This window comes from Dama dama, chromosome X, assembly GCF_033118175.1.
Source record: "Dama dama isolate Ldn47 chromosome X, ASM3311817v1, whole genome shotgun sequence".
NCBI classification, from domain to species: Eukaryota; Metazoa; Chordata; class Mammalia; order Artiodactyla; family Cervidae; genus Dama; species Dama dama.
Window position 1 is genome coordinate 112,077,519 of NC_083714.1, and position 14,343 is coordinate 112,091,861.

At 36.9% G+C, this 14,343-nt stretch overlaps 1 protein-coding gene across 12 annotated transcripts in view; it reads left to right on the plus strand.

Moving 5' to 3' along the window:
* The window catches only part of CASK (calcium/calmodulin dependent serine protein kinase), a 386,525-nt gene that overhangs the window by 284,361 nt on the left and 87,821 nt on the right, over positions 1-14,343 (plus strand). For all 12 annotated transcript variants that reach the window (XM_061136699.1, XM_061136701.1, XM_061136702.1 and 9 more), the window contains one exon: positions 2,850-2,949. In XM_061136699.1, the coding sequence (XP_060992682.1) occupies positions 2,850-2,949 (100 nt within the window). The remainder of the gene's footprint in view (positions 1-2,849; positions 2,950-14,343) is intronic.

The window sequence follows — 14,343 nt, forward strand, 5'->3', positions numbered from 1 at the left end:
CTAACCATAAAACAGATAAATTAGGAACTTGCTACTATTGTTTCAAAAGAATTTACCTCTCAGGGCTCTTTTAAATAGTGCTTTCCTACTCAAAGTATTTCTAGATCTTTGGCTACAGTGGTATTTAATAGCTAGAACAGGCCTGAAAACATAAAAATAATGTAGTAAGAAACTCAGCTGAACTTTATTTGGAAATAAAAATAAAGCATCTCAAAAATTTTAATTTCAGTGTGTGGGAAACATGTGCTATGATCTATAAAAATTCCATTTTCACCCAGCTTTTAGAGAACATATATAAAGTGGAATAAGCTTCTACTACAGAAAGAAGAACTCAACATTCAGTACAATTATTTTCATAAAATTCTTCATGAGACACTCTCAGGCATTAACCCTGGACTTTTGGAAATCTGAACGTTTCCTGGAATGGTATCATCATCAAGATCACTTCTCTATTTTTTGCTCTTCCCTTGTTTGTCTCTCTTTTTCAATTTATATTTGTAGAAAGAAACCTTATATAACCACCCTCCTAAAAATGAACCTTGTAGGAATGTGTTTCTATTAATAATGTTATTAGAATTACTAATGATTATTAATGGGCTTCCCTGGTGGCTCAGATGGTAAAGCATCTGCCTGCAATGCGGGAGACCCGGGTTCGATCCCTGGGTTGGGAAGATCCCATGGAGAAGGAAATGGCAACCCACTCAGGTACTCTTGCTTGGAAAATTCCATGGACTGAGGAGCCTGGTAGGCTACAGTCCATGGGATTGCAAAGAGTTGGACACGAATGAGCGACTTCACAATTCACAATGATTATTAATAATTTTATTATGCATTATTGTGATTATTTGGGCTTCCCGGATGGAGCTAGTGGTAACGAATCTGTCTGCCAGTGCAGGAGACAAGGGAGATGCAGGTTAGATCCTTGGGTCAGCAAGATTCCCTGGAGAAGGAAATGGCAACCCACTCCAGTATTCTTGCCTGGAAAATTCCATGGACAGAGGAGTCTGATGAGCTACAGTCCATGGAGTTGCAAAGAGTCAGACACAACTGAGCACACACTCATAAATATATTGTGATTATCAATGATATTTAATGAATCCCTGCATTCACAAAAGAGTCATCATTTTTTTCCAAAAAAATCTAAGAGTTCAATATTTAAAATTTAGACTTAGGCTACTTTACACTTCAACTACAAGGGTGATATGATACTCAGGCTACCTAAGTGAGCAATTCTACCTAGAGCAGCAAAGGCTCTGCTCAGGTTCTAGCTACATATTAGTCCTTGTTGTATAAGTCACTAAGTCATGTCTGACTCTGTTTATTTAGCTCTCTAAACACAGTAATAATTTGCACTTAGAAAATGCTTTATGGTTCACAAAGCACTTTCATAAACATTATGGCTTTTGACAGTCATATAAGGTAAGCTACGTCACTTTTAATATCCTCACTGTATGAGAAAACCTCAAGAGGTTAAATGATTAACTCAAGCAAGGTCATGCAGATGGAAAGTGGCAGCACCCAGGAACACACCTGGATATTCTGACCTATGCCTAACACTCACGTGATTGAACACTTACAAACGTTATCATTCTTGTTACTGAAGCAATAATTCCCAACATTTTTCTACCCAGTAGTCTTTAAGAGATGTCATGGACTCAGTATGACAGTGATTCTGAGCTAGGAATCAAGGGAGGCATCATGTGCTTTAAAATAGTCAAGATGTAGTTGATTCTGCTGGGTAGCCTAATTGAAAATTACTGTACAAGAGTAATGCATAGTCATTATTAGTATCGAAAAGAAAGGGAAAAAAGATTTTAAAAAAGAAAAATGACTTCATTCTTACTATCCAAGAGTAATTAATACTATTAACATTTTAATATATATTCAGTCTTTTATATCTTGATTAAATTTTTTCAAAAATAAGATCATACTATAGATTTTCAAAAACTTTTATTGTGTAATTCATCACAAGCACCTTATCATTTCATTAAACACTCTTCTGCTGCATCATTTTATAGTGACTGCAGAATATTTCATTGTCTAGTACATGCTTAAGTTCAAGATGTAAATGGTTTCATATATTTCTGTAGTCCCTGACAGTGTTATTCTGGTATATGTGTATGTGCTTTATCTAAAGGAATTCAAAATTATTTTAAGCCACCTCTTTTCTAGCTATCATTTCCTATATATTTGACCTCCTGAATAATTCTTAAATGGGCTTCCATGGTGGCTCAGACAGTAAAGAGTCTGCCTGCAATGTGGGAGACCCGGATTCAATCCCTGAGTTGGGAAAATCCCGTGGAGAAGGAAATGGCAACCCACTCCAGTATTCTTGCCTGGAAAATCCCTTGGACAGAGGAGCCTGGCAGCCTATAGTCCATAGGGTCGCAAAGAGTTGGACATGCCTGAGCGAACATGTCCATCTATGTCCATAATTCTTAAATAACCATTTGGTAATTAACTTTTTTGTATTTATTTTTTTATCAATGCTTTTATTGAAGTATAGTTGATTTACAATGTTTTATTAATTTCTGCTGTACAACAAAGTGATTCATTCTTTTTTATATATATTCAGTTATGGTTTATCATAGGATATTGAATGTAATTCTCTGTGCTATACAATAAGACCTTGTTTTTTATTGTATTTCTTTTAATAATATATATTTTCAGGAATTTCCTGGCAGTCCGTTGGTTACGACTTCTTGCTTTCATTGTTGAGGGCCCAGGTTCAATCCCTGGTCAGGGAATTAAGATCCCACAAGCCTCATGGCACAGCCAAAAACAAAATAAAAAATTTAAATATATATATATATATATAAATATCTATTTTTTTCTTCTCTTTGCTTTAGGGTGCAGTACTAGCAGCTGTGTCAAGTCACAAATTCAACTCATTCTATGGGGATCCCCCTGAAGAGTTGCCAGATTTCTCTGAAGACCCTACCTCCTCAGGTAATTGAATCATTCATTCACCAGAGTGAATCATGTGGTGTCTACATCCTTTGTCTTTCATTATGAATAAACTTTTCCTGTGAATCTAGTTCTGCTCTCTAAGGAATTCTAAGGAAGTTTGTCAGCAGTCAGATTCCATCCCCATGTATCTGATTCCTTTTTTGTTTTAATACCAAAATTGCTTTCCCCTACTGCTCCAAGCTGACATTTCACTTTTTATTTTTAACATCGGAAATACTTCTTCCCCTTTCCTCCCTCCAGACCCAACATTGCACTTCATCCAGTCCAACATTTGTAGTCAGTCTTCTTGAATCTTTGGATTACCTTCTGCCTCAACACAAATTTCTGATGTAAAATTTTCCCCATGTCAACTGTAGCAGGTCAGACTTTGGAACAACACTGCTTTTAATTGAATTTTTTGATGTAAAACTGTCTTGTGAGTTATCTCTTGAAATGATTTACAGGTTCTTCTCTTTTTATAAAGTCTATAGCATATCTATACAAGCATTCAAGGGGGAGGAATGTAGAAGAATTACCTATTTTGATGAAATGTCTATAGGTACTCCTGAAAAAACTCACTAGTGTTCACAAAGCTGTTTTTTAAAATGCTCAGATTTCCATCCTACTGTGAGGAGTCTCAAGGATTATTTGCTAAAAATACATAGGACCCATTTGTGTGTATACACAAATGCATGTATGTGTGTTAGCTTTTAATTTTTATTTGTGTGTTTATTAACTCCTACATCATATGTCCTCTGGCATCAGCTTTCCTTTCTTTCATTAGAATTACTCACTCTTGCACTGGCTCATTCAGTGTTCATGTATTACCATTGGAATCAGGACCCAGAGCCCTTCCTAAAGCATGAGTTGTTTGTCCTTCATGGCTAGCCCTATAGGAAGAATGGATGTGCTAATGCTTCTTTCATGTTGGAACCATGAGCATTTATCAATATTTATGCTTCTTCTTTCTTCTGTTATACACATGGGTGCACATACATGCTCACATACACACGTACACACAGAGTTTCTAACCAATTGGTATGCACTTATACCTTGTGCAAAATAACAGGATCAAATTTCCCATTCCAACAGCTATATAGTTCCTCATTTTGACCTTTACCAATTGGCATGTGACTCTTCCTCTTTTGAGTGAAGGTGATTTCCAAAAACATTTATAAATGGGAATCTTAGAGAAGAGACTCTGAGGAGGACTTGCTCTTTTCCTCTTGTGCTGGCTTGGTAATTATCCAGAGTCCTTCCCACATTAAAGGCTGTAGTTGTGTTACTGGTATGTTCCCCAACGCTCCCTATTGTTTCATGTCTGTGTTTTTTTCTTCCAGTCCATTTTGTTCTCTCCCTTCATAGCTTTTTGTTGTTTTTAACTTGAAACTCCTCCTTCCCTCTTCACACTCAGATTACAGTTAACCCTTTCTAGGGGGAGTGGATCTAATAAGAGTTTTATGTTGTATTGTGACTATGTGATATAGGCACATACTTGGGATAATATATTTAGAGATTTGGGGCCAAGATCTCTAATACCATTTTCATCTTTAGCAATAGGAAGACAGTAGGACAGTCCTTGCAACAGCTTCATAGACCTGATTCTTTACTGTTGCCCCATAATATTTACCTCTGCTTAGCAAGAGTTTAATGAGCTTTTAAGTATTCCTTTCTGTGAAGAGCTGGATTTTTCTTGTAGGGAAAAGAATTGTTATAAACATCCTTATTTTCTATTAAACACATTTTCATTGCTCAAGTTTTTATGTCTTTTTTCCCAGTATAATCTCTAAATGGTATTGTTGAAATAGTTTCTGATTACAGTACTTGCTTTTTAAACAAAAAAGAAATTTCTTACACTGTCTTGCAAGCTCTCAAATTAGTTATTCATAATTTTGCATTCCTTATTGCTTCCCCTTCCTGTCGTCTCATCCTATCTTTTTTAAAATTTCTGCATCTTAAGGATCCTGAAAGCAGTCTATCTATTTGATATGCTAAATGTCTCTAAAATATTTTTAAATGGCACTGTTCAGCTGCTAACAATAAAAGATAAAATTGTTATGCAATGTACATGTCTGATCAGCTACCCTAAATGAAGAGGAAATTTTTATATAGTCAGATGTCAAAACAAAGGAAATTTTTCAAGAAAATTCTAATGTTTTTCTGAATTTCACATGGCTAGCAGGAATTATTCATATATTCCTAAAATTAACTTTTTAAATTTATTTTTTTAATTGGAGGATAATTACTTTACAATATTGTGATGGCTTTTTAACTTTTAATACTAAGCCATTTAAAAAAAATACTAAGCCACTTAAAGGGAGGCAGTATCTATTATTGTCGGCATCATTTACCAAATATCTATCTTTGCAAATTTTTTTTTCTGCAACTGTAATGTAAAAGTAATGGTTATATGGTTGGTTGCAGAAAGCCTTTATTTTATCTAGATTCATATAAGGGCTTTATATTTTTATAAATTAGCATATCTATATTTTAATTTTTCAAAATATTTTTATTTTTAATATTCTCAATTTTTAAGCATAAATTCTTCTCTATTTAATTCTAGTCCTTTAATTCTCCATCGTTTAAGTTCTCAATGTTATCCTTTCTACTGTCTTTCTGTCAAAATTTGCATGGGTTTGTTTTACAGTACAAAACATAAAACACTTTCCATTGTTACCTGAGAGTTCTTCCAGAAAACCCATTTCAAAAAGAGAAAAGTGATGATAAGGCATGTGCTTGTTGGACAGGGGTGAGGGGTTGTAGAAAGAGGAGTTAGAAAACAGTATAAGGTCACCAACTGTCCTTTCTTGAGATAGACTGTTTTTCATCTTTAGATAATGCCTTTTCTCTTCTTTCTATGAAATGATAGTGAATGGTAGTTTGGTAAATTTTTTTCTTAAAGACCTTGCTTGACCAAATTAAAAGCTGGCAATCCTGTGTTAGTGCAAGTTCTATTCAAAATTATAATAATTAAAAAATTTAACAGAACCTCTTATTAACAGTGGAAAAAAAATTGAAAACATATCAACCAGTCCTCTAAAGAAGAGTTTAACATGTTTAGGTATGCTGTTTGCATTGTAAAATGATTTTTATATGAGTTTTTTTTTCCTATTCTGATTATTGAAATAAGTCAGTTATACATTCTCCAAAAATTGTTAGGCTTAATCTTAAGATAAACAGTATATTGTTGCTTTGTTATTTACCATTTCCAAGTGGAAATATTCTGTTCTCATATTTCACATCAAAGAAACCAGACTCAGAACCCAGCCAACGTGCTCTCGGGACACAAGGGCTCACTTGGGGCTCAGCTAAGAGACTCTGCTTCTTGTGGCTCATCTACTGAGCCCAACTGTGGCTTGATAACCTGCTTGCTCTAAAATCATACTATTTGTTGTTTGTCCATATGCTGCCTTCCTCCTAGGACTTCTAGCAGCAGAAAGTAGGTATCCCTTTGTTTTCCTCTAAGGTTTATATTTTATGCAAAAGTGTTTGGCTTTGCATGATTCATAATCAGCTTGACTTTATCCTCAGCTGTTTCTGCTTAGATGTTTGTGTATGAATTTTAACACTGCCTGGCCATAGAATAAAAACTTGGATGTACTGATTTCCTGGAGCATTGTTACACAAATACTACTAACTTCTTACTTCTTTCATAAGAGGAAAAAGAGGCAGTGTTAAAATTTTAAGCGCACTTAATATTATTTCACATCTTAATTTCCAGCACAAGTACATTATTCTGGGAGAAGGCTAACAATTTATTTTATAGTTTGCTTTCAAGAAACCTTTCAGGGTAAGTGAATGTTCCTTTAATTGTTATATAATCTATAAGCAGTTTTTATTACCCTGTTACTGTTTTCAGTATTGCTATGGAGCTATGAAATAAACTCCTGGATTTATGTCTCTTAACAACTTCTACCATCAGAAAGAACATAAGAATAATATAATGGCTAGATTTTAATTACAAAAAGATATAATTTGAGTAAATGAGAATAGCAAAGTAAAATGTATGTAAGAAATTACATATGCACAAATGAGTATTAGTAAAATTAAGGCAATCTAAACGAGATGGGTGGATTGTATCAATGTCAGTGTTCTGGTTGTGATATTACACAGAAGTTTTTTAAAAAGTTACCCATGGGGAAACTGAGCAAAGTATACACGGGATCTCTATATCATTTCTTAGCAACTGTGTATAAATCTACAATTATCTCAGTAATAATTTCATTTAAAGCAATAGAACAAATCTTTACTTCAGCATTGTGCTTACTGGGGGGAATGTATATGAGACAAAGATAAATAGAAAATCTGGGTGCTAACATCGAAATTCATTGTCACACTTTCTTGTATTAGTTACTTGTAGCTCAAATTGCAGCCAGTTTAATATAAAAATCTCACAGTATGTTAGTTATCTGTTGGTCTCTAATGAATAATGTCAAGGCAGCATTTATCATCTCACAGTTTCTGTTGGTCAGTACCCCTGGCTTAAGATCTCTTATGACTCTGCAGTCAAGATGTCATCCAGAACTGTGATCTCACCTGAAGGCCCAACTGTAGAGGGAATCCTCTTCCACACTCACTCACCTGGTTGTTGATAGGCTTCAGTTCTGCTCACAGTCTTGAAGTTTGCTTCCCCTGGCACAGATAATCAAAGAGAGGGCAAAAGTAAGAGAGTGTATCCAAGACAGAAACCACCGTTCTTATAACCTAATCTCAGAAGTGACATTCTATCCCTTCTGCCCTATTCTGTTTGTTACTAGTGAGTTAATGAGTCCAGCCTACACTCCAGGGACTTCCCTGGTGGCTCAGACGGTAAAGTGTCTGCCTACAATGCCGGAGACTCGGGTCCAAACCCTGGGTCAGGAAGATCTCCTGGAGAAGGAAATGGCAACCCACTCCAGTATTCTTGCCTGGAAAATCCAATGGACAGAGGAGCCTGGTGGGCTACAGTCCACGGGGTCGCAAAGGAGTCGGACACGACTGAGCGAATTCACTATCATTACACTCCAGGGAAAGGACTGATTATATGAGGGCATGAATACCAGCAGTCAGGGATCTTGGGGGCCATCTCAGAGGCTGCCCACTATGTACATGTTAATGACCATTGAAATATAAGACCCTTCCCATTTGTAACTGGTTTTGTTTCTCCAGATTTAGTACCCTTCTTTTTTTTTTTAAATCAAGTAGATCTATTGTGTCATTTGGGAATGAAAGCATCTTGAAGGTATCAGGGAGTGCTTTTCCTTAGTTGTAAAGCCTTATATGGTGGTGGTGGTGATGGTGGTTTAGTCGCTAAGTCGTGTCTGACTCTTGCAACCCCATGGACTGTAGCCCGCCAGGCTCCTCTGTCCGTGGGATTTCCCAGACAAGAATACTGGATTGGGTTGCCATTTCCTTCTCCAAAAGCCTTATATAAATGGGCACTTAACAACCAGCAGAATGTTATTTAAAGTACTTTGACAAATTTGTGCCCAACAATGTTGCTATTTAGAAATATAGATTGCTTTAACAAGATGATGGCATTAGAATTATGGTATCTGTACTCTGACAGAATACATTTGCAGAGTTTTTACTGCTTTTAACTAATAAATTTTAAGTCATCTGCACTATAATCAATGGACTTCCCTGGTTGCTCAGCAGTAAAGAATCTGCCTGCAGTGCAGGAGACACAGGTTCGATCCCAGGGTCGGGAAGATCTCCTAGAGAAGGAAATGGCAACCCACTCCAGTATTCTTGCCTGGATCCCACAGACAGAAGAGCCTGGTGGGCTACAATCCATGGGGTTGAAACAACAAAAACAACTATAATCTATACATAAAGAATCTAATGCATTTATCACCATGTGTAAGTTTTCATAACTTGAATTGGATATAGCACAGATGCTTAAGTCCAAAATACAATTTTCATTACAGGATTCACTGTAGCTTACAACCTGACTAATAACCAAAATTTGCTTTGTACCAGATTAAAAGCTGTTGTCCAGGGGTAAAGGTAAGGGGAAGAGACTGACTTCAAAGAAGGAGCTTTTGTGGAGTGATGAAAATGTACACCTAAATTGACGAATTTTAACTTAATCCTACCTTAGTAAGCAGATTTTTTTAATGCTACTGTTCTTGCCAGGAAGGATTTTGAGTGGTTGATGTGAATGTGTGCATACTGATTCAGTGTTATATAAATAGGACTGCTGGTGTAATAGGAAATAGAGGTTATTGATAACTCTTCAGGTGAAACTAGAGATAGATTGAGATACTGAATTTGCTCAGTGATATTGGGTTTTACAGCTACACATATAATTTTTAAATATATACACATAAATCTTTATTCCTGAAATAACTGCATACATGGATATATACTGTTTATCAGATGTCTGCAGGGTATACATTTATGAAAACTCATTGGATGATACACTTAAGATTTGTGTATTTCACTCTATATAAATTTTTACCTGAGAGAAAGAAAGAGAGGGGAGTATTAAAATCTATCCTGATGTGTTTAGAGGTGAAGTGTACTAATGTTGACCACTCTGCCACTTACTTTGAGATGAATGATAAATAAGGTGAATTGATGTGTGGATAGATATGTGATAAAGCAAATATTACAAACTGTTAATTGTAGAATCTAGGTAGTGAATACAATTGTTTCAACTTTTTATATGTTTGAAATTTCATAGTAAAGCTGGGGGAAATAGTTTTAAGACAGACTCTACCTACTTTACAGAGAAGGCAATGGCACCCCACTCCAGTACTCTTTTGCCTGGAAAATCCCATGGACAGAGGAGCCTGGCAGGCTTCAGTCCATGGGGTCACTAAGAGTCAGACACGACTGAATGACTTCACTTTCACTTTTCACTTTCATGCATTGGAGAAGGAAATGGCAACCCACTCCAGTGTTCTTGCCTGGAGAATCCCAGGGATGGGGAAGCCTGGTGGGCTACCGTCTATGGAGTCACACAGAGTCGGACACGACTAAAGCGACTTAGCAGCAGCAGTAGCAGCTACCTACTTTAACACTGAGAACAGTTTAAGCATTCTACTATTTATTTTTCTGTCCTCCTTTCAGGTTATTTTTACTCAGTCAACATTTTTATGAGACTTTTCTACTTGTAACAAAACAGTTCTAGACTCAAAGTTTTTAAAGCATACTTTTAAAATGATTGACATATTTATGCCTTCTTGATTATTATTTCATAACAGTAGCAGAAAACTTTTGAGAAAGTTGTATCCATGAGATTCCTGGGAAAGGTAGAAATGTTCAAAGTTAAAATGTATGATTATTAACCTATTGTTTAGATACATTCTTGATGACCAAATGAATTAGGCAGAAGCTAAAGTAAAATACTATTCCAAAGGCAAGGCTTGATTACTTTCTAATAAATTTATCATTGTGAAAGTTTAGACCAAGAGATTACTCAAGTGTGTTGGTGAGGGTAAAATATGGTTTCAGGAGGGATCAATCTGTAGGGGAAAGAGTAGGTGCTAGAGGCCTGGGTTCTACAACTCAACTGCTGTGGCCCCAGGGTCATTTAACATGAAAGAGCCTCCTATTTTTCCAAATATAGAAAGACTTGTCTTCAGGGCAGGGTTATTGTGGAATCGCGTAAGATAATAAGCATAAATAACATGTTGGAAATTACAAACTGTTACACAAATATAAGTAGTAAAATAATTTTCATCATGACTTTGAGGAAACAGTACCATAAAATAAACTTTTCTGTGGTTACATATTTCTAATTACAATATTTTATTTTCAATGCTTCAGAATTTGCTCAGAAAACAGTAATTTTTTAATTTATTTTTAATTGGAAGACAATTGCTTTACAATGTTGTGATGGTTTCTGCCATACCACAACGCAAATCAGCCATAATAATACATGTATCCCCTCCCTCCCCTCCTCCCCAGTCTGTCTCACCCCTCTAAATTCCCCCCCACCCATCTCACTCCTCTAGGTTGTCACAAAGCACTAGGCTGGGCTCCCAGGGTGATTTAGCAACTTCTGACCAGCCGTCTGTTTTATACATGGTAGTGTGTGTATGTTGATGCTACTTTCAGAAGAAAACAATAAGTTTAATCAAACATATTTTATAGTGATTTTTTGTACAAAACACTCCACAAAATGTAGCCTAGAAAACAAAAGTGAATGGGATACCTACAGTCCTGCCATTAGGTAAATTGCCCTCTGAGGTGAACTTACATACTATTTATTGATTTTTTTTTTCAAGATAGTCACAAGTTCATTCAGGGGTTTTATAGAAAAAAAAACATCCCTTTCAGTTTTTGAGAAAAGTGAGTAGTTCTTTCAGATATGACAGTTATTGATCAACAAAATAAATACTAGTGACAGCTTAAAAGCCTGTGTGTGTTGTTGTGTTACATTAATTACCACTTCTGCCTCTGTATGTAAAACAGTAGCAATGGAGAAGCCCCAGAAATGTCTTTGTGTATATTAATGTTTTATAATGAATTGAAAAATTATGAGATTTTACGTGACTTGGTGATGAACTGCAGATATCAGTTTACCCATCTGTGAGATGTGGTTCTGCTGGTCATACTCAAAGAAGGAATGAACAAAACTAGAAGCAGTGTCAGGAGAGGTGTTAAAATGATCAAAGGTAAAGAAAGATCTTGAGGTTAGACCAAAAATATGTGTTCATTCAATATGAAAAGACAAAGGAGGGATGGAATAAGAACTATTAAGTTTCCTAGCTAATGACAGAAACTTTTACATTAGGGACACTTTTCAGAGCTTGAAAGAGGCAACTTGAGCACACCTGTGGAAATACTGCCTTTCATAATTGAAAACCTACAAAGTTAATCACATTTGGGTACAAGATCAGACTATAAATCAGTTCAGAAGAGGTAACAGATCCAAGGAAATTAAATAGACCTGTTGACCTGGTAGGTCTTACCTACTAGAGACACAAGCTAATGGTTGCCCTTGTGCTTTCCAGCAAAGCATCCCCTGGGTCTGTCAGAGGGGATTGGAAACCTAGGTGGAAGTGTTGAATTCCTGCTCATCCACCTCTTTGGGCTTCCCTGGTGGCTCAACTGGTAAAGAATCCACCTGCAATGAGGGAGACCTGGGTGTGATTCCTGGGTTGGGAAGATCCCCTGGAGAAGGGAACGGCTACCCACTCCAGTATTCTGGCCTGGAGAACTCCATGGACTGTATAGTCCATGGGGTCGTGATAGCTTAAGGTGAATGATGTCAGATTCATGATCTCCGAAGAAGATTTAGCTTTGGGACCAGGGACCAGGCTTGATCACTCAAGAGCTTTTGTATAGCAGAGTTTTATTGAAGTATGAAAAGAGACGGAGAAAGCTTCTGACATAGACATCAGAAGGAGGGTGGAGAGTGCCCCACTCACTAGTCTTAGAGAAGGGAGTTATATACTTTTTTAATTGGTTATTATAATAAATCAAAAGAATGTCTCAAGGTTGTAAAGATCTTACTAGACCCACTCACTTCCCTTGTGGCTCAGCTGATAAAGAATCTGCCTGCCAAGCAGGAGACCTGGGTTCGATCCCTGCGTTGGGAAGATCCCCTGGAGAAGGGAAAGGCTACCCACTCCAGGGTCGCAAAGAGTCAGACATGACTGAGCGACTTTCACTTCTTCACTTCAGACCCACTCCTACAATTTACACTTTAAGATGGCAGAATTATAACTTAACAATAGAAAGATCTTACCAGACCCACTCCCATAAAATACATTTTAAGATAACAGGATTAGTCAGAAGGTTTTCAGGAAGGAGAAATTGTCCTCAAGCAGGATACATTGTTGTTATATAATCCTTAGTATAGAGTTTAAACTAAGTTTTTTTGTGTGTAATCATCAGTGCCAGGCTTAAAAAAAAAAAAAGCTTTATGTGACTAAGACTAAGGAATGTAGAGGGGAAAAAAGATGTTTGTCCTTTCCTCCTCCTTGAGAATCCAAGACCCCTGTCTCCAGTTCAAGAGCCCCAGACCCCTCTCTCCTCCTCGGGGACCCCGGACTTCTTATCAACCTGCCTAGGAATTGACTCTCAGTTGCAAAGAGTCGGACATGACTGAGTGACTTGAACTTTCACCTCTTCTCTGAGACTGTCCCAACTTCTCCCTGGGCAGCCTGTTTCTGTGACACTTTAGTTTTTACCTCCTCTAAATCATTTGCTTCAGGGTATAGTGTGCCTACTTCACACACCTGCATGAGATCCCTTTCCTTGAGATTGGGGATCATATCTGTTTTCCTTGAAACCCCTGCCTCATACCTGGCAAAAAGCAGGAACATGTGATAAAAATTTTGCTTATTGTCTGACCCAATAGGATTCAAGTTCTTTTCTAACCTCCATATCCATGCATAAACCATGTGTCACTTCTTGTTGAAGGTTCTCCCTGCATTTCCTAATCCAGCCAGTTACCGTAGAAAGTCAAGTCAAGAAGCGCATACACTTTGGATCCAGACACACTGGGGTTGAATCCTAGCTTTACCACTTCTAGCTGTGACCTTCCTTGACCTCTCTGATCCTCAATTCCCTATCTAGAGAGGTCGGGTACTGTATTTACCTTACTATGTTGTCCTGGGGATGTGCCTGGCACATCACAAACATTCAGGAATTGGGAGCTGCCCTTATCATTGTTTCTTTAATACTTAATTCAAGGCATACTTTGTGGAGATAATGAAATTAATCAAATATCAGCCTGCCTTAAGGACCTCGCAGCACAGAAATGAAGAGTGAGCAAGTGCACATGTCGGGTAATTCATGGAGATGCTTGTAGGACAGGAATTGCACAGAGCTTTGGGAATTCACAAACCAACAAATGATACGTCCCTGGTCTGATACAGCCAAAATTGCTTCCCAGTGGTTAGACTTACCATCTTAGTATTCGCTAGATACAAGCTTGTTTTATTTTAATCTTATAATATTAATAAACTACTACATAGAATAGAATCGATATAGATAGAATAGATCAGCATAAGCAATGCTGGATAGAGATAGTAAAAACTAGATAAGATTCCACTAAGATAACTGAGTGAAAATAGTAATTAGCTTTCTCTGCTCTCTGTTAAGTTTTTTAATATACAAAAAAAATCCACATTTCATTAGTATTTTTGTTGTTGCAGTTAATCCAAAAGCTTAGAATTGGCTTTAGTAACTTTATAAACCTGGTATCATATAATTCTGTTGTTGGTGATGTACCAGGATCAAGGACTCAGTGGAATATTTGGGACTAATTTCTTCACATCACCTGTTGCTTTCCAAGGCTTTTAGTAAGGGATGACAAGAGACCTGATTTTTAACTAATTTCCAGGTTTTTTTTCCTTCTCAGAACAAAGTAAAAGTCCCGAGATGAGCAGGGAGAAGGAAGTGGATTAGATTAATACAACTTGTAAGACTAGCAGGGGAAATGAGGACTGGTTT